Here is a 24,499-nt window from a genome sequence, read left to right as displayed (position 1 = left end):
ATAGGTTATTTTTGGTTATGTGAAAATGTTGTTCAAGTGTATCTTCAATAAAAAAATTTAACTTACCACAACTGCTAATGCAATGGCCATAATTGCCAACAAGATTGCGAAAAACTTCATTCTGTATATTAATATAGGAATATCACAAAATCTACTTATGTATTGTAATCCAAACTTCGACCGTTCTGAGCTTATATAGATCAGATGTAAAATAAACAGCACATGTATATTAGTCAAAATACAGTAAAATGTTTCCTACAAATATCTATCTTACTTCCCATGTAGCAAATGCTACAATTGATTGTACTTATTTGAGTAATATAATAGTTTAGATGTGTCTGTCGTACTGTACAAATTACAATGGACTATTTTTAGATTTTGTATTATAATATTCAGGGCGCTCATTTTTTAAGGCGACAGAGCGTTGATAAACGCTTTGTTTATTATTCTTAAACCTAATAATTTGCGAAAATTATTTTATGTTACTTACTTTTCCTAGAATTTTTATGATTTCACACTAACAAATAAAATGAAAAACCATATAAATACAGCGCTATGCCTAGCAAGAAGACCTAGTTCTATTTAAAAGGTTGTAGGGCAGGTGATTAATTTAATTCAAAATATACTGAACTCTTTACCTGCAACCTACTCGTACCTACCAACTGAATGCAACTTGTATATTTACGAATACAATTATTTAAAGCCTCTTAATAAAGCTTCGGGTATGATAGCCTAAGTAACGTCCTTTAAAGAGAAATTAAAAATGTAATTATCCCGCCTCTTCACTTTTTACTGGTATAGGTATATTTCCTAAAAATTGGAAAATGGGATGCATTAAATCAATTCTTTATAAAACAGGCCAAAAGACTACAAAACAACTGACCCATTTCCATGCTGACAGCATTCTTCAAACTGCTTGAAAAGGTAACAAATGCATGTAAGGACGGACGGACAGAAAGACAGAGAGACAGGCACATTTTGCATTTATAATAATTATTAATAGAGCGAATGTTTGGATTCTTGTATGAATATCTGCTAAAAAAACTTATTTTTGCTGCGCGGAATTAGTCGCCCCGTTAATCTATATCTAATTTCTTAAAACTGCCCTGGATGCTGAATAAGTCTTCAATCGTAGTCTTTTTGCCGTCGGGTCGTAAAGCCTCATTCACTCGACGCTTGTTTTCTTCAATGTAAAACTGCTTATTGTCTTGCAACCAATGAATCAAATCATCTGAAAAAATACTTAAATAAGCAATTTAAAGTTTTTCTTAATATTCTTATATAAACCCATGAAAAGCATTTAGAATAGAATAGAAATATTTTTTCAAATGAACTTTTAAAAGTACTTTTAAATCGTCAAATACATTTACTACTGGTTCGGAATGCCTTTCGTACCGAGAAGAACCAGCAAGAATCTCGGCGGTTGCTCTTTTCAAATATTTGATTAACAACAATATTATTAGGTATGCCAACAAATAACTGTTATATAACAGTTATTTGTTATTTAAGTCTGCAGAGTTGTAATTTTGTCGCGAGAGTTGGTATTGAATTCCGAGCCAGGCTGCCCGGCAGGAATCCCGGATCCTGGATGGCTGAATAGAATCCTGAGCGTAGCGACTTTTAATCTCACTACAGCGACGAAAACGCTAGATGCTTGATACAAGAGGCGCCAGTACCTGTAAGGGTGGTAAATTGGGCGGAATAGAAATATACCCGGATACGGAATAATCTACCACCTTACAAAGATTAGAGGAAAATAATAATTTACTTTACTTACTTGATCTATCTACCTAGTAAAGAATAGAAGCTAGCCGTCGACTCCCTTGTAATGTATATGAGGTGTTATAAATGAAATTTGCTAGATGTTAGGCAAAATTGTTTTTAATGTAACTTTTACCGGGGTCGCTTAATACATAGTGATGGCTAATAATGCTTAGTTATTCTAGCTTAATGCCAAGACTTAATTTAGATACATTAGAATGCCTTAGGTAGATAGTACATAAAATCTATGTTTTAAATTTAAGATGCCATTGGCATGGAATAGACAATGACACAGTAAAATTCATAAAATTGTTTCAAAATAAAAGCTCAGTAGTAAAGACAGGGTTCTTACTGTACACATACACTAAGAAGGTTCACTAAACTGTTCCAGGATACAAACATTTGCTTACTTGTAGGTGCGAAGACTGCAAGGTAGCTGGACGGCATCGGCCAAGCTCCCAAAACTCGATTTAACTTGATTCTTCACAACCGAAATGTTTCATTATAAAGATTTTCACCAAGTCTTATCCATAGAATTAAGTTGCCAACGTGAATGTGCAAAAGAAATAAATACGGAAAACGAAAGCGAAATACGAAAACCGAAAACTAAAAACGGAAACGCAAACGGAAACCCTGTAACAAAGAAAAACAAGATTATAATTTGTGCTGTGTGAAAATTTCGACACGTGGAATTTTCCCGATCAAACACAACTCACCTATTGAACTCCTGGCCACCAATGGTTTTCAGGAGTCCACCCACAACCCATTATCCTCATTTATTTGGGAAGGTAAAATAACTGGAACTGAAAGGGAAATCATGAAATTAGGATTTTCTCTAACCAAACCGCCATTTTGTCGAATCCACATTACTTGATTTTTCACTCACCATAATTGATGAAACATTGAAATACGTTAGGATGACTAAATTTATAACAATTGTATTTTCCCAGGCGAAGCCATGGGCGAAAAAGAGTGAGATTTTCCTGGAACGAAAAAATTCGTCTTCACATGTTGACTCCAGAAAAATTCTAAATCTCACCAATCGGTGTTGCCAGACGCAACCCGAGTGTGGCCGCTCTCAGTTAGTTTGATCATGAAGCCAATTCATTTTTGAATATTTGCGGAACCTAAGGATATATTATAAGAACCGTTTTGTTAATGACTTAACAATAAACAAATGATATTATGGTTTTATTTAATTATTTTGTTTTATTTTTACGACAATTGACAACGAAGCAAACGCCATCTATTGTGGCTCGAATGAACTCTGAACATCGACCCACGCGTAGTTCTGCACCTTGATGCTAGGTGGCACCAACATACTTTGAACAAAATTGATTTTTATTAAAAGCGAAACGCTAGTTAGTAGTTCAAAATTTACAACGTCACAATACTTCCCCTCCTACGAAAAGGTTCAACAGGTTGAACCACGCTGCCCTCAGCGTCATCCAACAACTACTAACAATTTGCCTGAAACAAACAAAAAAACACAGAAGTTACGCGTGAACGCACATCTACTACTAACAAGGAAAATTGTCTAACAAAATAAATATACTGAAAACAGTGTAAGGTTTTATACATTATACTTAACTACACAACCCTAACTTCTAAAAAGAATATATACAAAAAAACTTCATGGTGTCTAAGACACTTGAGTGGAAACATCTTGGCATCATTCTTCAGCTGACTGATAGAATGCGTCTAGGCCTACGGTGGTTCACTCTTTTAAACTACCATCGTAATATTTGTTACTCAACAAATACGGAAAATCTGGTTGTGAACGGGTCCATCTGATATGGCAACCGTTCTCTATCCCATTCGGAAAAATAAAACCGAATCAAAATCGGAATATGAGAAAAAAAAACGAAATAACTCTCCTAGAAAATAGATCTCGGAACAGAATCGGAAAAAATAACAGAAATGATCCATTATCTAGAAGGAAAACGAAAACAAAACACAAAACCCCCCCTTTTCGTTATCCCCAAAGTACGATATTTGCATTTTTACTTTCTCTACCGGTTGGTCTACCACAAGCATTCCAATCATCACATATTCATCCCTACATACATCCACTACATTCATCCTCAACTGAACCATGGTAATGTTACTGTTAATTCAGAACATCACTACACTCATACAAATTCCTAATTGAATATTGATAACTTAAATATTCAAACAGTTTAGACCAAACTAAGTAATGGCAAATATCTACTTCTTAATATCCTTAATATGCCAAGTGCCTATTGGGTGGTTGTCAGCTACTCTAACTAGTTCGTAAACCAAAGGTGACAAAACCTTGACAACCCTGCACTTTTCATACTTAGGTGCCAGCTTAGCTGTGAAAAAATTTGTAGCGTCGCTTTGTGGATAGGTCTTTTTCCACACTATATCCCCAACAGAATAGCTTGCAGACCTACGCCTTAAGTTGTAATGCGTTGCATACTCTGCATGAGCCTGAAACAAATTTCTCCTAACCTGACCAAATATGTCCTCCAAAGTTCCAAACTTTCCTGCGTATTCCTCCCTTGGAATTCCGGCCTCGTACTCCTTATCCGTGTCCTTATAGAAGGAACCATTTAAAACCGGTTCTCTAGCGTGGACAAGGAAGAACGGGGAGAATCCAGTGGATTCATTAACCGCACTGTTTATGGCGAACTGGACCTTGTACAGGTTTTCGTCCCAGGACCTGTGGTTATCTTTCACAAAAGCGGCTACAGCAGTCATAACAACCTTATTGTACCTCTCAACAAGGTTAACTTGCGGAGTGTACAGTGGTGTGTAGTGTAATTTCGGAATATTATAACGCTTAATGAGATTACGGAATTCAGATCCTGTAAATTGGGACCCATTGTCCACAATCACAGTCTCTGGAACACTATGGTTCAAAAATACAAAATTCTCTAGCGCTTTAACAACAGCGGCACCTGTGGCACGCCGTAACGGAAACAACATTGTATATTTCGAAAAACAACACGTCACCACAAAAAGAAATGTAAATCCTGATTTAGACCTAGGCAAAGGTCCGACTAAATCAGCCGAAATGACCTGAAAAGGTCTCTCGCAGACTTTAGGCTTCCCTAGCAGACCTGGAGTGGCTGATGTCGTGTGTTTATACGCAGAGCAAGTATCACAATTCTTAACGTACTCAACCACGTCCTTATACATACCACGCCAAAAATATCTGAGGGATAATCTGCGATGAGTTTTGAACACACCAAAATGACCTGCAGTTGCATCTGCATGGTTTTGTTGCATAATTCTAAGGATGTCGTTCTTGTGGACTACCTCTTTCCAGTCGAACTCACTGAGAAGCTGGTATTTACATTTACTGTAACGATATAGTTTATCGTTCAAAATACAAAAATTCGGAAAATTTGCTGGATTGATTTTACAGCCATTAAATGTTTTGTCATACCAGTCATCTACCAAAACTTGTTGACTAGAGTTATCATTACGATCACCAACTACATCTACGTGTATGAGTCTCGACAAGGTATCCGGAACTACATTATCACAACCCTTCCTATGTTCGATAACAAAATTATACTGTGATAATCTACAACCCCATCTGGCGAGTCGTCCTGAGGGATTTTCTAAATTTAAGAACCACTTTAGGGATGCATGGTCTGTGATAATTGTGACTGGCTTGGAACCAAAATAAGCCTGAAATTTCTCCACTGCAAAAATCACAGCTAGAGCCTCGCGTTCCGTCGCGCTGTAATTCCTTTCGTTTTTATTTAGGCTCCTACTGACATACGCAATGGGATGATCGCAACCATCGGTTTCTTGCGTTAGCATACCGCCAACACCATATGCAGAAGCATCACAATGTATTTTGAATGGTTTTTCAAAATTCGGTACCGCAAGAACAGGTGCGGTTACCAACGCATTCTTCAATGTATTAAATGCTACCTCTGCCTGTTCGCTCCACTCAAATTTAGGTGCGTTCTTTCCTTTACTCGTTAGTCTATTGAGTGGTGCAGCGATGGTTGAAAAATTCCTAATAAAGCGCCTGTACCAAGAACAAGTGCCTAGGAAAATCTTTACCTCCTGTGCAGTTTTTGGGGTCGGAAAGTTCAAAACTGCGGCAACTTTTCCAGGATCTGTGCGTAAACCAAATTCATCCACTATATACCCTAAATATTTCAAAGAGTTTCTAAAAAAATTACATTTATCAAAATTTATGGATAGTTGAGCCATTTTTAGTTTATCCAGAACTCTGTTTAATAAAATTAAATGGGTTTCAAAATCAGCAGAACAAATAACAATATCATCTATATAACAAAATACTATTCCATTTTCAATATCACTACAAAAATTTTGATTAAATAACTGGTCCATTAACCTCTGCTGTCGTGCTGGTGCACCGCATAGGCCAAACGGCATGACTTTAAATTTGAATAACCCTCTACCAGGAACTGTAAAACTGGTTTTTTCCTGAGAGTCGTTAGCTAATGGAATTTGCCAGAAACTTGAACTTAAATCAATCGATGATAAAAACCTTGCCTCTTTCAAGCTATCTAGAATTTGTGGAATGTACGGTATTGAGTATGAATCCCCCTTTGTCACTGAATTTAATTTCCTGCAATCTAGGCAAAATCTCCAGTCTCCATTTGCCTTTTTCACTAAAATTGCTGGGTTATTCCAAGGGCTTTCACTCGGAGTAACTACGTCCATTTCCAGCATCCTATCTAACTCTTTACTTAAAGCTTCCTTCTTTTCGGGAGAAAGTGGATATTGTTTTATTTTTATTGGGAAGGCATCACCGGTGTCAATAACATGTTCAATTAATTTTGTTCTACCCAATCCAATTTTCGCTGAAGAAATATCTAAAAATTTATTTACTACAGATTGGGCTAATTCTTTCTGTTGAGATGATAAGTTTTCAAAAGAAGTGATGGTATGAATTTGTTCATTATCAATCGCACAAATATTGTAAAATTGAGAAGGTGCCTTAATTAATTCTAAATTATCAAAAATTCCAGGGGCTAACTGAAATGTTTTCCAAAAGTCACAGCCAAAAATAACATCCGCTATTATAGAGGGTACTACAAAAAATTTTATTATGTGAGTTACGGAATTATAAGTAATCGGAATAAACATATAACCCATGCAATCAAGTTTGTCTCCATTTGCCACTGAAAATGTGGTATCAATACTGCTATGCAATTTATAACCGAATCTCAAAAAAACCTTGTGCGCCTGGTTACCCAAAATTGACGCGCAAGCACCGGAATCTAGTAAACCTGTAATCTCAAAACCGTCAACAAAAACCTTTAAATGTGGCCTAAAGTCTCGTTTATCCACTGAATACAGAACTGTGTCAGGTAAAAGGGATGTTTTGTTGTTAATGACCAAGTTCTTTACTTGTGTCTCTGCACAGTTCTTACTAATTAGTTTTTTGAATTTTTGTCCGGAGCGGGTTTACTAATCGCCTTTTTACTACAACTTGGACATGTCTTTACTGTAAAGTTCTGACGTCCACACGAAAAACATCTAATAAATTTCGGAACTGTCCTGCAAAATTTAAAGGAATGGTTACCCTTGCCGCACTTGTAACATAGTTGTTTATTTGTTTTCGAAAAATCAGTGCCTTTACTTGTATCAACCTTAGGTGCAGGTGTGACTGAAAGTGTGTTTATCTGTTTTGTCACTTGTTTGTAAGCAAACTCTGAACTTAAAGTTGCCTTACTGTTAGTAGGCTCAGAAAATAAGGCGGAACGCTGCCTCGCAGCCTCTAGTTTGCGACACTTTTCCTTCAACATTGCGACAGACTTAATGTCAACAAGAGCTAATTGTTCTGAGTAAAAAGGGCGAATATTATGTAATAAAATTTGTAACTTTTGTTCTTCGGAAAGTGGTGTTGACAACCTTGAAAACATGCCAAACATTACAGCGAAATAGATAGACACAGGTTCTTCAGAGCCTTGTGTTCTTGCTCGAATTTCACCTAGCAACCTGTAGTCATAATCTACTGCATCAAATTCCTCTAAAAATAAAGTTTTCAATTCTGACCAAGACGAAACTTGACATTTGTTGCCTCTGTACCATAACAATGCTCGGCCTGTAAAAAGATGAAATGCAGAAACAAATAATTTTCCATCTGAAACGCCATAAGATCTTTTATATTCCTCAACGCGTTCGATGAAACTGCGCGGATCACCCTGTCCGTTGAAATGTAACTTCCACTTGGCAACATTTTTATCACCAGTGCAGTCAACGGCGGTACTCTCGGAATCCAGTGATTCGTCGTGAGACGACTCATTGTCAGCATCTAATCTGGAAATCAAACTCTGCAACTTTGTATGTAATTCACTCTTCCTACTTATTAAGCTGAGTTCGGAACACTGTATTCTCAAAATTCTAAAGTACAAATGTGAAGCTAAAGCTTTAGACCTACAGAGGGCATGTCTATCTTTAGTGTCAGAACACTTTTTTAATAAATCTTCTAAGTCTTGAAGTTTTTTAGTAATAACCCCTAACTCACTTTCAGAAGAGAAATCTGTCTCTAAAATTGATTCAGAAGGAATTTCCTGAATTAATTGTTTTAACTGTTTCTTTAAACCTAGCACTGTAGGTGCTGGAGTTTCGGAACGAATGGATACCTCATAACACAATTCGTCCTTCAAAAGTGAATGAAACTGGGCAAAAGTCTGTTCCATTGTGTTAAGTCAAAACACATTTAACAAAATATCGAGCTTGTGTAACTGTCTATGTTTAGCCTTATACAAATTGGTTAAACACAAACACAAAAGAAGTTATTTAAACTATTAAATATACACAAGCAAAATACACAACAAAAACAATATTCTTAAGTCTATCCTAACTATTTTATCAATTATGTTCCTATTCCAAAATATTGTTAATAATACAAGCACATATTATTACTATAGTAAACAAAATATAACAAAATAAAACTTCCCAAAATTGAATAAATGATTGTAAGGTGCAGTATCACCTTTATGAGTACACAGTGTGTTACAACCTTTACAATTACAAAAGTAAACAGGCAACAAAGTTGCAATGAACTCTGACTAGCATATTATCTTTCAAAAAAACAAAGAGATTGTGCAATGGTTTGATGGCTGTTACTTTACACTTTTAACACATAACCTAAAATACAACAAAATCTGTTTCTAAATGTCACTTTAAACTACCAGCATTCAATTAAACTTAACATGTTTTGTGTGTGAAGTAGCTTTTATCATAACCTTAACACAGCTCTAAACAAAATTTCAACAAAATAATGAAGTATCAAGTCACTGAAAAAAAATTGTTCATAACTTCCTACTTGAACTTAATGTAATCTCTGAATATAGTTTATATATTTAGTTTCACAAGTTGTAACTCTTAGTATTTATAAATGTATGTGTGTAACTAGTTAACAGGACATAGCGTTTCAAAACTTTAATTATACTAAGTTACCGGAATTTTCAAACATAAGATGTACTTACTATTGAAAGCAATAACCAACAACAACTCAGTTAAGCAATGTTTATTACTAAACTGAAGGCAAACATTCACTTATACACCTCCAAGGTAAGTCAAATAACATAATTGAACGGCATAAACACCATTTATAATGTGTTAATTAAATAAGAAAAAACCACTGTTGGACTATACTCAGAAAATTACTTAAACTATCAAACAAAATTTCTAACTATTAGTTATTATTTAGTTAGTTAACCATAAAAAAAAAACAGCTTAGAGCTCTTTGCAATGTGTCACCACTTAGAAAATTGTACAATCAGCGGAGTACATTTCATAAAATTCACAAAATTTCTCAAAATATACTGAAATAACTATATAAAAAAACGTTCGGGCGCCATTTGAAAGGGTGGTAAATTGGGCGGAATAGAAATATACCCGGATACGGAATAATCTACCACCTTACAAAGATTAGAGGAAAATAATAATTTACTTTACTTACTTGATCTATCTACCTAGTAAAGAATAGAAGCTAGCCGTCGACTCCCTTGTAATGTATATGAGGTGTTATAAATGAAATTTGCTAGATGTTAGGCAAAATTGTTTTTAATGTAACTTTTACCGGGGTCGCTTAATACATAGTGATGGCTAATAATGCTTAGTTATTCTAGCTTAATGCCAAGACTTAATTTAGATACATTAGAATGCCTTAGGTAGATAGTACATAAAATCTATGTTTTAAATTTAAGATGCCATTGGCATGGAATAGACAATGACACAGTAAAATTCATAAAATTGTTTCAAAATAAAAGCTCAGTAGTAAAGACAGGGTTCTTACTGTACACATACACTAAGAAGGTTCACTAAACTGTTCCAGGATACAAACATTTGCTTACTTGTAGGTGCGAAGACTGCAAGGTAGCTGGACGGCATCGGCCAAGCTCCCAAAACTCGATTTAACTTGATTCTTCACAACCGAAATGTTTCATTACAAAGATTTTCACCAAGTCTTATCCATAGAATTAAGTTGCCAACGTGAATGTGCAAAAGAAATAAATACGGAAAACGAAAGCGAAATACGAAAACCGAAAACTAAAAACGGAAACGCAAACGGAAACCCTGTAACAAAGAAAAACAAGATTATAATTTGTGCTGTGTGAAAATTTCGACACGTGGAATTTTCCCGATCAAACACAACTCACCTATTGAACTCCTGGCCACCAATGGTTTTCAGGAGTCCACCCACAACCCATTATCCTCATTTATTTGGGAAGGTAAAATAACTGGAACTGAAAGGGAAATCATGAAATTAGGATTTTCTCTAACCAAACCGCCATTTTGTCGAATCCACATTACTTGATTTTTCACTCACCATAATTGATGAAACATTGAAATACGTTAGGATGACTAAATTTATAACAATTGTATTTTCCCAGGCGAAGCCATGGGCGAAAAAGAGTGAGATTTTCCTGGAACGAAAAAATTCGTCTTCACATGTTGACTCCAGAAAAATTCTAAATCTCACCAATCGGTGTTGCCAGACGCAACCCGAGTGTGGCCGCTCTCAGTTAGTTTGATCATGAAGCCAATTCATTTTTGAATATTTGCGGAACCTAAGGATATATTATAAGAACCGTTTTGTTAATGACTTAACAATAAACAAATGATATTATGGTTTTATTTAATTATTTTGTTTTATTTTTACGACAATTGACAACGAAGCAAACGCCATCTATTGTGGCTCGAATGAACTCTGAACATCGACCCACGCGTAGTTCTGCACCTTGATGCTAGGTGGCACCAACATACTTTGAACAAAATTGATTTTTATTAAAAGCGAAACGCTAGTTAGTAGTTCAAAATTTACAACGTCACATACCGTGGAGGTGTCAATAAGAAGTTTTTATATTAATAGGGCGCATGTCAGACCGTGAAGGAGATTCTAATTCAAGAAGATTCTATCTAACACGTATAAAGTTTTTTTCGGGTGCGTTCAGAATTCAAAAATGCTTAGAACACAAAAAACATAATTCAACGAGCTTCATTATAATGTATACTAGGTGATGCCCATACGTCGTTCGCGGGAGTTGCGATTTTTAAAAATCCCGTGGGAACTCTTTGATTTTCCGGGATAAAAAGTAGCCTACTGCCTACCTATGTCCTTCCACGGGATGCAAGCTATCGCTGTACCTTATTTCGTCAAAATCGGTTGAACGGATGGACCGTGAAAGGCGAGCAGACAGACAGACAGACACACTTTCGTATTTATAATAATAGTATGGATTAGTATGAATGCACCAAATATTATTAGGTTTTATTTTTATGTGAAAAGTATACCTACCTACTCACAAGTAAGTATGTTATAGAATATTAACAACGTTTAACTAATAAAGCGTACCTAGCCGTGTTTTAATTTACCTCCTATATCTTTTTTATTCTTATAATCTCCTCCCAAATCTTTCGGAAAAGCTTTCTTTGGTATAAACTTATACAGCTCTTGCGACCCTGTCTCATGTATGTGTATCATATCCAACAGCGGTTTTTTCATGAATGGCTTCAGTAACATCATTAACTTATCCATAAATGATGGCGCGTTTATAAAATGCACCTCTTTCAGTCTCACCAACATACATTCCTGAAAAATATATTCGAGTCAATTTTTGATAAGCCATAATCCCAGTTTAACTTTAAACTCACTCAAAATGAAAGATCTGACGTCGAATCAACAAGCATGAAACGTACTCGTATTTGTTCGAAGCTTCTATTACGGATCGCTCAGGTGTGGAAACTGGAACGTCCTTCTTGGTTCCATGCCATGTAAGTATCGATAACTTGAGTGAACTTTAAGGCAAGAGTAAGTCGACAGGATATAACTAAGCGCGTTCTAATCCAGACCTCATTGCTGGAATTGCTTTCCATCAAGTATGATCGTCGTCAAGCATAAGCCTGTTTACTACATAATACATAAAAATGCATCGTCAGTTTCACGTTTTGATTTTATCAAATTTCTTTACCTGGAGAAAGTATAGGGTCTGCCGTAGAATCATTATGTCCAACTTTGCAATGTGTGCTAGGCTTGCTTGGTTCATATCAATTATTATGACAAACCTGAAAAATAATAAAGAAACACTTAAATAATTCCAAAGCGCAAAACGGAATGATACAATTTTGTTGGATAGAAGCAGACATTACTTGCGAAATATATACAGTAAACAACTAGTTCCATCATCATCAACGCATCGCTGGCTCACTACTGAGCACGGGTGTTCTCTCGGAATGAGAAGAGTTTGGCCATAGTTTACCACGCTGGCCAAGTGCGGATTGCAGACTTCACACACCTTTGAAAACATTGTGGAGAACTCTCAGGTCTGCAGGTTCTTCTTCACCGTTAAAGAAAGTGATTTTTTTGGGTTCTCTGCCTTAAAAGGAAAAAAAACTGGCCAAGTGCGTGGCGGGCCACGTGCAGTATAGGGTTCCGGAGTCAAAATCCTCGATAAACAAATATACCTCCTTAACCTGTGAACCCTACTTAGCCGTGAGAGTTTTCCTTTAAAATTGATTATATTATATCTACTACTGCTGTGAATTTTTTCACGTTCCTATATACTACCATTAGGCTGAGAGGGGGGGGGGGGGGGGGGACACTTGAGTCTAATAAAAATTAGCACTTTAAAACATCATATTTTACAAACGGATCTAGAAATCTACCCTAAAAAAAATATTTCTCACAATTTTATTTCACCACTTTGTCGGTGTCAGTGGCGGATTTGCCCTAAGGCCGGGCCTAGGGCGGCTAGATATTAGAGGCGGCCAATCATGACATATAAAGCACTTTTTTTTTAGTAACAAAAAAAATAGCGCTTGCTGCGCTTGCGCTCCTATTTATTTGGATTGTATTTCAGCGCCGAACAGGCCAAGAGGCGCAAATATGAAAACCTCGATGGGAGCTTCGTATTCGTGCCTTTTGGTGTGGAGACCTTGGGGCCGCGGGGCCCGCGGGCTCGAGCTCTTTTTGAAGAAATTGCGTAAAGAGTTATCGAGTCAACCGGGGACCCGAGAGCTGGCAGCTACCTTGGTCAAAGAATTAGTTTGGCCATCCAAAGGGGTAATGCTGCCAGCATCTTGGGTACAATGCCTCGCTGCGGTGGTCTCGACGAGGTTTTAGATTTAATTTAATTTATTTTAGTTTTAATTTAATGTTGTTTTTTTTTAGATTTAAGTTTATTAATAGTTTTACTGACAAATCAAAAGGTAAATTTTTAATTGGCTACGACCATGATGGGTGTTGAGAAAGGGGCGGCTAATACTTACGAAATCCTGGAGCCTAGGGCGGCCAAGACTGCAAATCCGCCACTGGTCGGTGTGATTAATATTTATACCCATGCCAAATAACGGGCGGGAGGACGGACGGACAGACGGACGGACATGGCGAAACTATAAGGGTTCCTTGTTTACTACGGAACCCTAAAAAAGGTAGAGAAAGTACCCAGGCCATGTCCCTTCAGCATATTGCCACAAGTCTAACACCATCATGGTGGTTCTTATGACGTCCGCGAAGTTGAACAGCCGAGCATCAGGGTCCAGCAGACCGCAGAACACCGCGCGATAGCCTTTCACAGTAGGCGTAGGCAGAGGAGCGAGTAAACTGGAATAAAAATATACAATAACTATCTAGCTGATCCGACCTGCTTCGTTGGGTGAATTTTGATATAGATGAAGCCAGCTGATGTATCCAGCCATCTGGAATAATGTATCTCCTTTTCAAATGGTTAAAGAATTTTTTTCATCGGGTGAGTAGCAAGTTTCAGAGATTATCTCCTACCGTAGTACTTCAAAGTCAAAGTCAAAGTCAAATGATTTATTCAAAATAGGTAATAAATTACTCTTATTGATGGTCTGGTATGGTGTTAGATTTGTAAGATATAGTGGTGATAATTATTACGCAAACTTAAACTAAAGCTACGAGGGTTCCAAACGCGCCCAGGTCTGAGAAGAGCCCACAACAAACTCAGCTACTTATACTTATATTCTGTGCTCTTATATTTATACTTTTTTATTACAAACTTTACCCCTTTATATTAGTAGGTACGTACTAGCTTATGCCCGCGACTTCGTCCACGTAAAACCCCTGTTTTATGCTGCGTTGATAGATCAGTCAGTCAATTAGCCATTCCTTTTATATACGTTACTGCCAATCTGTATACTCTGTTTATGTATATAATACCTAAGCATTCCAAAGAATACCTAAAACAATTTTATACAATTCTCAAACAGCAATAGGAAATGTATGAAATTCGCGATGAAAAATGTCTTCAGGTATAAATAATCGTATACAAGTGCGATTACATTTGCCTGTCTGTCATCTAGTAATGCACAAGGGTCAAAATATGTGGCCGAGAACGAAATCTGAGCACCCGACTCCACGCAGTCTTGTCTGCCTTAGGGCCTGTGCACACAAGTGCCAGTTTTTAAACGCGCCGTCGACGTCCGTTAAGAAGCGATCGATACACTCGCGATATGCACGCGAGTAGACGCAGCCTGTAGATTTTTGCACACCTGTATAAATTTAAACACGCGTTCGAATCGATACAGACGCGCGTGTGTAGCGATAGAGAAGCGATGCAAACGCGCGCGCTGGAATATTTTTTAAGCAGAATCTCGTCAACAGTAGCAAGATGGCGTCGGTCGAGACAGCATTGATTGCATGCGCTTTGTTATTAATTTTGTTTTAAAGGAAGAAGAAAAATTACCAATGTACGTGGGTACACCTATTTACAAGCGATTTTGAACCGATACAAACGCGCGTGTGTATCGATACAGACACACCGGTGTCGAGCGTTTGAATCGATACAAACGCGATGCTAACGCGCGTGTGTATCGATACAAACGACAACAAAGCTCTGTAGGATAAAAGCGCGCCGTCGATGCACGTTTCTAAAACGCGCGTCAACGACGTGTTAAAAAACTTAGTGTGCACAGGCCCTTAGTTCCAACGGGCAGCATATTGAATCCGAGTTAGGCATTGACCTATTATCGTATCACTGGAGTTAGGGAGGCAGGAACTATAGCTAGGCACTGTTTTTTATTGAGTCTAATTACCTACCTACCTACTAGGTACCTAGATTTAAACTGAACTTTAAACGCTAATTACTAACTTTATTATTTGTGGCTATTGTTTTTTTATCTAGAAACACATTGTGTTTGGACAGAGAGAGAGACTGGCTTCCCATGGCACAGGAAATCATAGTCTGGAGGCCAAGAACTTAGCTAGGCACTACTATTTTATCATTTTGTGTAACTACCTATTTATATTATGATTAATTTCATTGAAATTCTTCATTTCAAAAAATCTAGTCGATCTCCCAAAGCCACCATGATCCAAACAAACGTTCACCCCTGTGTTGGGGATAATATGCAGAGAAACATTTAGCTTTTATAAAATAACGAAGGTCTAGCATGCGCTGGCTCTTTGTCCATTAGAACAGAATTTACATAATAGGTAGTACAGTCTTGTTAAAAAGTAAATAATATAATAGGTATAATATAGCTGGGATGCCCCGCGCAGGTCCAGTGCACAGTCGCGTTCTGAATTGTATTGTTATTGCTGTCAATTTTTGTTGTTTTTCCAGTGAGATGTTGTTTTTTAACTAAATATTATTAATGAATAAAAGAAATAAAATAAATCAAAATACTATTAATTAATTAAAATAATAACTGTATTGCGTGCGCGACAGTACCCATACGCTGCCTTCTAGTCAAGCGCTGAACGAAACGTGGAGAAGGATAGCTATCCCCCTCCACGTTTCGTTGAGCGCTAGACGTTTACGTGCCGCGACTTATACGCTCTCTATCCCACACCCCGCCCCGCCCCGCTGTCAATCTGCGCGGATGGTATGTCCGATTCATGTCCGATTTGAATCCGAGGCACATCCGAGGTATTCTCACGGATGACGGACAGAACTCGGATGACAGAAGTGCATGCAGTACGTAATCGCCGTTACATATGCGTATGCACATTTACATACAAAAACTTTGTACCTATAGCTGTTGTCTTCTCACATACCTACCTAGTATATGTACCATTACCGTACCTATCTACCTACTCGTGTGCCTAAAGTGTCGCGTGAATCATGAATTGCAGTATGCAGTGCAATGCATGCCAGGCATTAATTACTAGTGTCTTATAACTCGAAAAATTACACTAGGGCTTCGGTTTATGCCTTGTTCAGTCGAGCTAATAGAGGAACGCTCTTCAAACGCTCTCTCTTGCACAATTGTATAGAAGTGAAAAGGACGCACTATGATCGTTATTTGTCTGTGGGTTTGACCAATCCCTAACTATGTAAGGGTGCGTTTATATTGCTTACTACGACGCAATTATAGATGGACTTACACAGTGTTCATACTATTAATAATCCGCTGGTCGACATCTCGATCTTTAAACAATGTCGTGAAGAGAGTACGAAGTGTGTAGTGCAGGTCCAGTACTTGCTTGGTGACTTGCGCACTATTGTCACAGCTATGGAAAGTGATGATAAGGTCTAAATCTGAAATCACAGTGAATAATCATGATTATAAAGTTACACGACTCTACTTATAATACTCGCATTATTAATACATAATACTATACAGGCTGTAACCAGAACGCTGACAAAAATGAAGACAGGTGATAGAACTGATGATCAGTGATATGATACCACAAATGACAAAACAAAACGCGAAAAAATCTTGGGGGAAAAAATCTATATTTTGTAAAATTTCATGATACATTGCAAATAAAACATCTGACGGACGCTAGAGGTCAACGAACGTTCCGGAAGTAGGCCACTCGAAGTCAATGCCGCGTCGTAGGCGCAAGTTTAGCACGCTTTGCTGCAATACTAAATCACTAAAACTACAAAATGAGGCAAATGGTTATTGGTATTGGATTGTGTTTAGGTAGTATAACAATAACGCTACGTTTTTGCTAACGTTCTGGTGACACCGTATAGTTGTACAGCAGATAGGTCCTACTCGTACTGTCATAATAATAATAATAGTGTCGCGACTCACAGGAAAAACATAGAATTTCGCTCTTTTGGAATAGGTACTAACGTAATATGTTGACAAACGAGTAACAATTTATAACAGGTGAGTAGGTAAGTATGCACAAAATGTCTGAGTCGTCATTAAGGTTTATAATGTATTTATTTAAACCACTATTTTGTTATCATAACTAGGTAAAGTGGTTCGCCCCTGAATAAGACCTTGCATCTGTCTGCCTGTGAAACTATTGCAAGGAAAAAATGTCTTGTTTCTCCGGACTTGAAGCACTGAGTCTTAGATGAAAGAACTGAGCATCGAATCCCGACTCCGGACCTAGAAAATACTCCAATTTTCAAGCTCTTTTCCATAGTTGCCCGCCATAATACCTATAATACCTAATTGTTTAACACATTTGCCTTCTCATTCGGCCATTGTCAATCTAAGATCTAAACATTAAAATTCAAATAGAATTTAGATTAAATCTGAAGCAAAAAGTTGTTTATTAATATGTATTATATTTATAACGAAACAATGTTAAGTTTCGTCTAGTAATTGCCTACGTTTTATCATAATTAATTGCCAATTTAAATATGCAAAGACATAGGTGCTTATAAATATTCTTAATATTCCACACGTTTATAAAAATAATAAGAATACAGGGGCCTCACAACGGGCTCTACGGGCAGCGGCACGCGCGGCCCGCAGTCAAAACCGCGGCGCGTGCGCGAACTGAAAAAGGACCCCGGATGGGTTCGAGACTAGTCGGGCTAACGTCGACTAAACACGTGAGTACAGCCGGGATAGATATTATTTATAATAGAATACAGGGTGTAGGGTGGCGCCTAAAGGAAAGAGGCTGCGATCCGTGCTCTGGGGCCTACCTGATCCAAAGATTGTCCATCACCATATTCATGATTCAGCGTGGCAATACTGCCAGCTTGATGGGCACCTTTGGCCCAGGGGCAACCAGGGGCGGACTTTTTGATGACGTTGTTACCGAATAATAATTTATAATTAGTACCTAGTTTAAGAATTGTTGACACAAAAAATATAAAAAAAATACAGGGATACTTTTCGCGCACCTGCAATATTTAAAATTTAAGATTGAGATGTCAAATGTCAATTGTAACATTTACAATATTATCGCAAAATCGTGGTAGTTATCGATAATATCGATTCAGTGGTTTTTTTTCCAAAAAAATCCTAATTTATGAAAACATAGTCACCCGACTCAACTCAATGCACTCGCCGCATAAGGCGACCTGCTGACTGGCAGCAAAGTGGAGTTGAGCGCGTGCTTGTTATCCTTTTTAGGGTTCCGAACTTCGGTAAAAGTGAAACCATCATGGTGCTACTTTCCCCGTCCGTCCGTCTAGTCTGTCTGTTTTATTTGGTGTGGTTGCAGTCAAGTGCATACCTATTTTTAAAAAAAGAGTTGTATAATGCAACGCATCCGGGCATTAGCTAGTTCTTCTTCTTCTTTTCGAGTCGACGGTCACCTCAAACACGGGCAGCCCAAAAAGCCGCTACCGCGATTGCTCGGTCGGTAGCGTTGTACAGCTCCTCGTACGTGCAGGCTGTCGGGCACGCAGGGCACCCAGTCATGTGCGCAATGGTCTGTTTCGGATGACCGCAGATGCACTGCGTATCATGTACCGAGATAAAGCCCCACCTCGCCAAATCCACCCTAGACCTCCCCACCCCCGCTCTGAGGCGGTTGAGCGACCTCCAGACAGGCCAGCTGAGATTGTATCCTTCGGCAAGTCTCTCCCTTACGCTGGTGTTCGGGTTCGGGGTACCTAGCCGTGACCTCCACATAGCAAGACGTGTAGTTTCAGCGGACTGCTTGAGAGGCTGCACTGAGTGTAAGAAGCTATTCCTTGAGCGCAACCTAGGACGGGCCGGTGTATGACTGAATAGTGGATGACGTCTATCCTGTGTTATTAGCTAGTTAAATAATTAGACAATCCAGTTACCAGTTAAGAGTTCTCCAGGCAGATGTGGTTGAGTCTTAAGCCATTCTTTCAATTTCCGGATGTCGTCCTGCAAAATGTCCGGATTTTTCTCATACTCCTTCTCAAGCAGAAATGGTTGAACTGCGCCAAGCATTATGATCTGAAAAATATTGAATTTTACAAAGGAGAACGTAAGGGACTTGAGCAAGCGCCCTTAGCACGGACGCACTACGCCGCTCATTGTGAGAGAAAAAGTAAAAGTAGCATGAAACGGGTGCGCGGCGATCACTTGTTGTATTTCACTCCATTGAACGCCATTGTATTGATGTAGTATTGAAAATCCGGGCATCACCTAGTAGGTAATGATATATATGAAAGACATGTCATCCTGTTTCAATAAAAATTATATGCTCTGTAATGTTATTAAGGTTGATTGGCGTTTAATTATGTAGTGATCAGTAAGAATAATAGCCAATTAAGAGCGACATAGTTAAAAATAATGTGCACTGTAGTAAAATCATTAGTTCAAACGTTTGAACGAATACGTTCTTTTCCAGACTATAATACTATTACTATATACCCGCCGACGGCTTTGCACGAGTAGCACAAAGAATTGAGAAAAATTTGATTAGGTACACCTCAAAAGGAAACTAAATTTTTTGGGATCACTTTGTAGTCTGTTTGTCTGTTAGAATCCTTTTGTCAGGAGCACGTGGGGAGGTGTGAAGTTAAAATTCAAATAAAGTACCTACCTCAAAGCTGTAAAAAAATCGAACTTCTAAGTCAACACTTTGCAAATAAATCAAAACCTACTAAGTAGTAGTACTTCCCTAACCTAAAATCACGAAACACAAGAAGCGAGGTCTCACAGGACATTGAATAGAAATAAATCCGAAATATAAATTACTTTTTACGATTACAATGCAAACTTATTCCTCCGAGATAATTTAAGCAACAAAACTAATAAGTTTTGTTGCTTGGAGCAACAAAACTAATAAGTTTTGTTGCTCCAAGGTACGGAAATCTTCTCCATTCCACCACCGGTGCGCGTTGCATCTAATTCACGCCATTATCATAGTCTACTGCAATTTACGCTAAACCTTTATAAATTCCTTGCCTGAACCTGGTAGCGAAATAAGTCAACTCTATTAGTGAAAATTACAAGTAAAGCCGAATAAAAGTAGTTTCTGAGATTGGCAGGTAGGTCGTACAGCACAGACAAACTCGGCGGAGGTAGGTACTATTTATTGTGAGATATGTTGTGGCCGTATGGTAATAATTAAATGCGGCAACGGTGAAAGATGTTTATTGAGAGCCGGCTTATGATCTACTCTTGCTTATGGACTAACAATACTAATAAAGAAATCTTACATACTATTGTTTAAATCTTATTGCTTAACTACCTAACCTACATAATTTTGCATCACCTCTCTTTCAATCCGATGTGCAGGCAACCTAATTCGATATATTGAGGAGTTGCATTTTTATGTTACTTAAACTGACAATTCTTACATATTACAATTGGTCCGTACCCGAAGTTTGCCCACGCGGGACCCTGTTTATTACCTTAGTAATATGGTCCCGTAATCCGTTACGGGCGGGCGTTACAGAGGGACGACACGGCCGGTCTATATTTCATGAACCGTAATATGTAGAGTGTAAAAATTTTCACGGAATGCTGCTATATCATCAAATAATAAAAATTCGAAATGGCTACCATGAAAATTTAAAAATATATTAGAAAGTGCTTTTTCTTGTACTACGGTACGGAAACTTTCGTGTGTGCGAGTCCGACTCGTACTTGACAGACTTTTTAATAATATGTCATAGTGATTACTGGACTTCAGAGATATTCAGATAGGTATCTACCACTTGCGCATTATTCGAAATAATTCTTAGGTATTATTAATTCAAATAATGCAGATGGCCAAGTATCTTTTAACCTTCAGCGTTTACTTTACTTATGAGGAAAAATAAAAATTATTGTACAAGATATGATACTAATTTTCCTTAAAAAAAGTTCAAGAGTCGCATGATGTAGGTACCTTTACCTGTAATTATACAGGATGTTGTATTTTAAGAGCGATCAGTGAAGCGATAACTTAAATTGTACCTACTGTAAAGATAGAGAGGTGGTCTGGCTTACAATTTATAGGTATATGCGTCACGACGCAAATATGTAAATATAGTACGTGATAGGTCGGGATGGCAATCGGGGTATTGGGGGGGGGGCACACCGCGCACACCCGCACTTCACCCCCGCTATCCCGCACTAGGTTAGCGCGGGGGCTGTACGGGTGTGCATGATGTTCCCACCTCGATTGGCATCTCGACCTGTCGCGTACTATAGGTACATCATAATTACTATACATACTACAATATATTTAACTTAAAATACGCACAATAAGCAGCAAAAACATTTTATATAGGTATCAACGAATACGTCAACGTAATAAGTTCACTCAAGTAGGTACGCAGTTATTATTTTTTCTATCTGCAATTAGTTTTAACTTTTATTTTAAGCGTTTGTATTATGAGCAAAAATATAAATTGTTTTACCTAAAAAATAATAAAATGAGATGTATTTATTTCGTGTAGGAAAACTTAATACCTACACCTACGCACTTCACAAATTTTTAAACCCCTATTTCACCCCCTTACCTTAATAACCAGGAACACTAAAAATTAAAAAAAAAAAAAACTTATTACTGACTATATTATATATACTTGCAAGAGTTAATTTAGTTCTATAATAATATTTTTAGGGTTCCATACCTCAAAAGGAAAAACGGAACCCTTATAGGATCACTTTGTTGTCTGTCTGTCTGTCTGTCAGTCACGAAACCTACAGGGTACTTCCCGCTGACCTAGAATCATGAAATTTGGAAGTTAGGTAGATCTTATAGCTGACATTTGGGGAAAAATCTGAAAACCGTGAATTTAGGGTTAGATCACACAAAAAGAATTAAATTGTGGTCATGAACTGATAATTAGTATTTTCAACTTTCAAAGTGAGATAACTATATCAAGTGGGGTATCATATGAAAGGTCTTCACCTGTACATTCTAAAACAGATTTTTATTTATTTTTATGCATCATAGTTTTTTAATTGTCGTGCAAAATGTCGAAAAAATACGACTGTAGTACGGAACCCTCATTGCGCGAGCCTGACTCGTACTTGGCCAGTTTTTTGGAGTCAGTGCCAATGAGGTGCCAATGTGAAGTTACAAAACAATCAAAGGTTCATGCGGGTAATTGGCACCGGCTCCAAAAAATATTATTATAGAACTACTAATATTAACTGTTGTATATAGTCAGTAATAAATTAAATTATTTTTAAGTTTTAGTGTTTGTGTAGTCATTTTTTTATTTGTATTTTTTAAATCACAGTTTTAAATAGGTTCGATCTTGGAGAAAAATAAGCATTCAAGGATTTTTAAAAAATTGCAGCATCATAGGAATCGAACTACTATTTTATGTAGAAAAAATATTCCGGTAATCGATAGTTTAATTGTGTCGTTAGAAATAAATATTCCAAAGAAACCAGCGTCTTAAATAAATAAAAGAGATAGATTTTCCAAGTTACCAACCTTTGTTTTGCAAAAAACTAGAAGTCACGTCTCCTTTTATGATTAGGATTTCACTTGAAAATATTAAAAAAAAAGTAAATCAAAGCTGGAATTAAAAATTAGATGATTCAAAACACAAAATTATATCCTATCCTTTCCTAACAAAAAATATTTTTGGAAGGACAAAAATCTGATAGAATATTATATCCTCACAGTCACGATACTTCACGTGATTTAAATATAGAATTACGTAAATAAATTGTGAGTTATTCATATTATAATTTACTAAAGTATATCTATATGTACCTACTATGTATAATGATGTTATATTTCACGAACAATGCGTGCGGTTAGATAAATAATCGCGGTGGCACTAAGAATTTGTAGCATTTGTTCTGTTGAATCGTGTCCTCAAGTCTGACAAGTATAAGTTGGCAAGGATAATCACCTATAAGTCCGCGACAGGTTAAGACGGCAATCGGGGTACCTATGAGACGGGGGACGCCCCGTAAATCCGCACGTCACCCGCGCTCGCCCGCACTGAGTTAGCGCGAGGACTGGGCGGGTGTGCGGGGCGTTCCCTCCCCGATTGCAATCTCAACCTGTCGCGTACTATAGGTACCCAAATTGTTCTTTTTAGTTTTTATAAATTCTGAAATATTGTATTAAACTAACATGAAAGGTCAAATAGCTGTAAAAAGTATTAATTTTCATTCGCGCTAATTTGACTGCGAACAATCTTGTGTTAGCTTATACTTTAGAAAAAAAATGCGCTTTTGGCCTATTATCACAGTTCAGGACAGTTAGGGAACTTGGAACAAATATGTGGCAACTGACTTTCAGTGACGTTCAGTAGGCTACAACTCCTAACGCGGTCATCTCCAGGGACCTACGCATGGAGAGCCTTGACGACCACATACGCTGCCTCAACACCTCTATGTTCACGCGCGCTAATGGATCGTGAGCCCAGCACTTGCAGGGCATCGCGCCGTACCATCGGCCACCACCGGACATAAGAGGTCTGCCACGTGACCTGACTACCGGATAGACTCCATCGCTTCCTCTCCGCTGGCTGACTGCACACGCGGGCTCGATCGCACTGCAGCGTGTAACCACCGGACTTGACACCACTGACCAGTGGTCACGTCCCGCGTCCTGCCTGTAGTTGCAGGCGGTGTTGCAACCATTGAAGAGGGCCATCGCCCTGACTAGTTAGCTCCGGACCCGCTAGAGTCCACGTGGACGACCGGGACAGCATTGATTAGTAGGAGAATTTACGTTCTTATTATTGATATAGATTATTGGTATAGATTATTATAGGTATAGATGAATTCAGAATTATCTCCGCCTTATAGACATTATATTCGATACGATAGCAAAATTTATCAAAGATCTCCATTCTTGTATGTAAATCTGTTGTATTGATTTTGTTCGTATAAAATCTAGCCTATGTCACCCAGATTATTGTAACGAATCAGCTTAAATCTCATTCTTCAAAATTGGCTGAGTACTTCAGGCGCTACAGTGGATCATACATAAATATAAACATACCTACAATCCTACATAGACTGCCAAGATAATAATCCTTCTTTTTGGCTTTGCTGTAGTCTTGTATAAACTGAGTAGGTCTTGTGCATCATCACAATTGCGTGTCTAAAGGAATGAATTAAAATTACCTCGTTACGAAACCAAGACTATAATTGCTGCTATTTATATTATAGTCTAGGATAGTTGTACCTATTAAAAATTTTCTATGTTCAT

At 37.7% G+C, this 24,499-nt stretch overlaps 1 protein-coding gene across 4 annotated transcripts; it reads right to left on the bottom strand.

Moving 5' to 3' along the window:
• Positions 1–966: 966 nt before the first annotated feature.
• On the bottom strand, positions 967–23,107 carry LOC117985645 (clavesin-1). Of its 4 annotated transcripts, none has more exons than XM_034972420.2 (8): positions 23,049–23,107; positions 22,760–22,812; positions 19,191–19,329; positions 16,583–16,736; positions 13,676–13,834; positions 12,204–12,297; positions 11,608–11,824; positions 967–1,231 (listed from the first exon to the last, which is right to left on the bottom strand). In XM_034972420.2, the coding sequence occupies exons 3-8, from the start codon at positions 19,321–19,323 to the stop codon at positions 1,077–1,079; spliced, it is 912 nt and encodes a 303-aa protein (XP_034828311.1). In that variant the 5' UTR covers positions 19,324–19,329; positions 22,760–22,812; positions 23,049–23,107; the 3' UTR covers positions 967–1,076. The 4 variants fall into 4 exon arrangements, with proteins under 4 accessions (XP_034828311.1, XP_069357152.1, XP_069357153.1 ...); XM_069501051.1 differs by having other exon boundaries at positions 23,045–23,096; XM_069501052.1 differs by lacking the exon at positions 22,760–22,812 and having other exon boundaries at positions 23,049–23,106.
• Positions 23,108–24,499: the final 1,392 nt, after the last annotated feature.

The sequence above is a fragment of the Maniola hyperantus genome, chromosome 9 (assembly GCF_902806685.2).
Source record: "Maniola hyperantus chromosome 9, iAphHyp1.2, whole genome shotgun sequence".
In the NCBI taxonomy this organism is placed as follows: Eukaryota; Metazoa; Arthropoda; class Insecta; order Lepidoptera; family Nymphalidae; genus Maniola; species Maniola hyperantus.
Note: the sequence above shows the minus strand (reverse complement) of the source record. Positions and strands in the feature narration are given on the sequence as shown.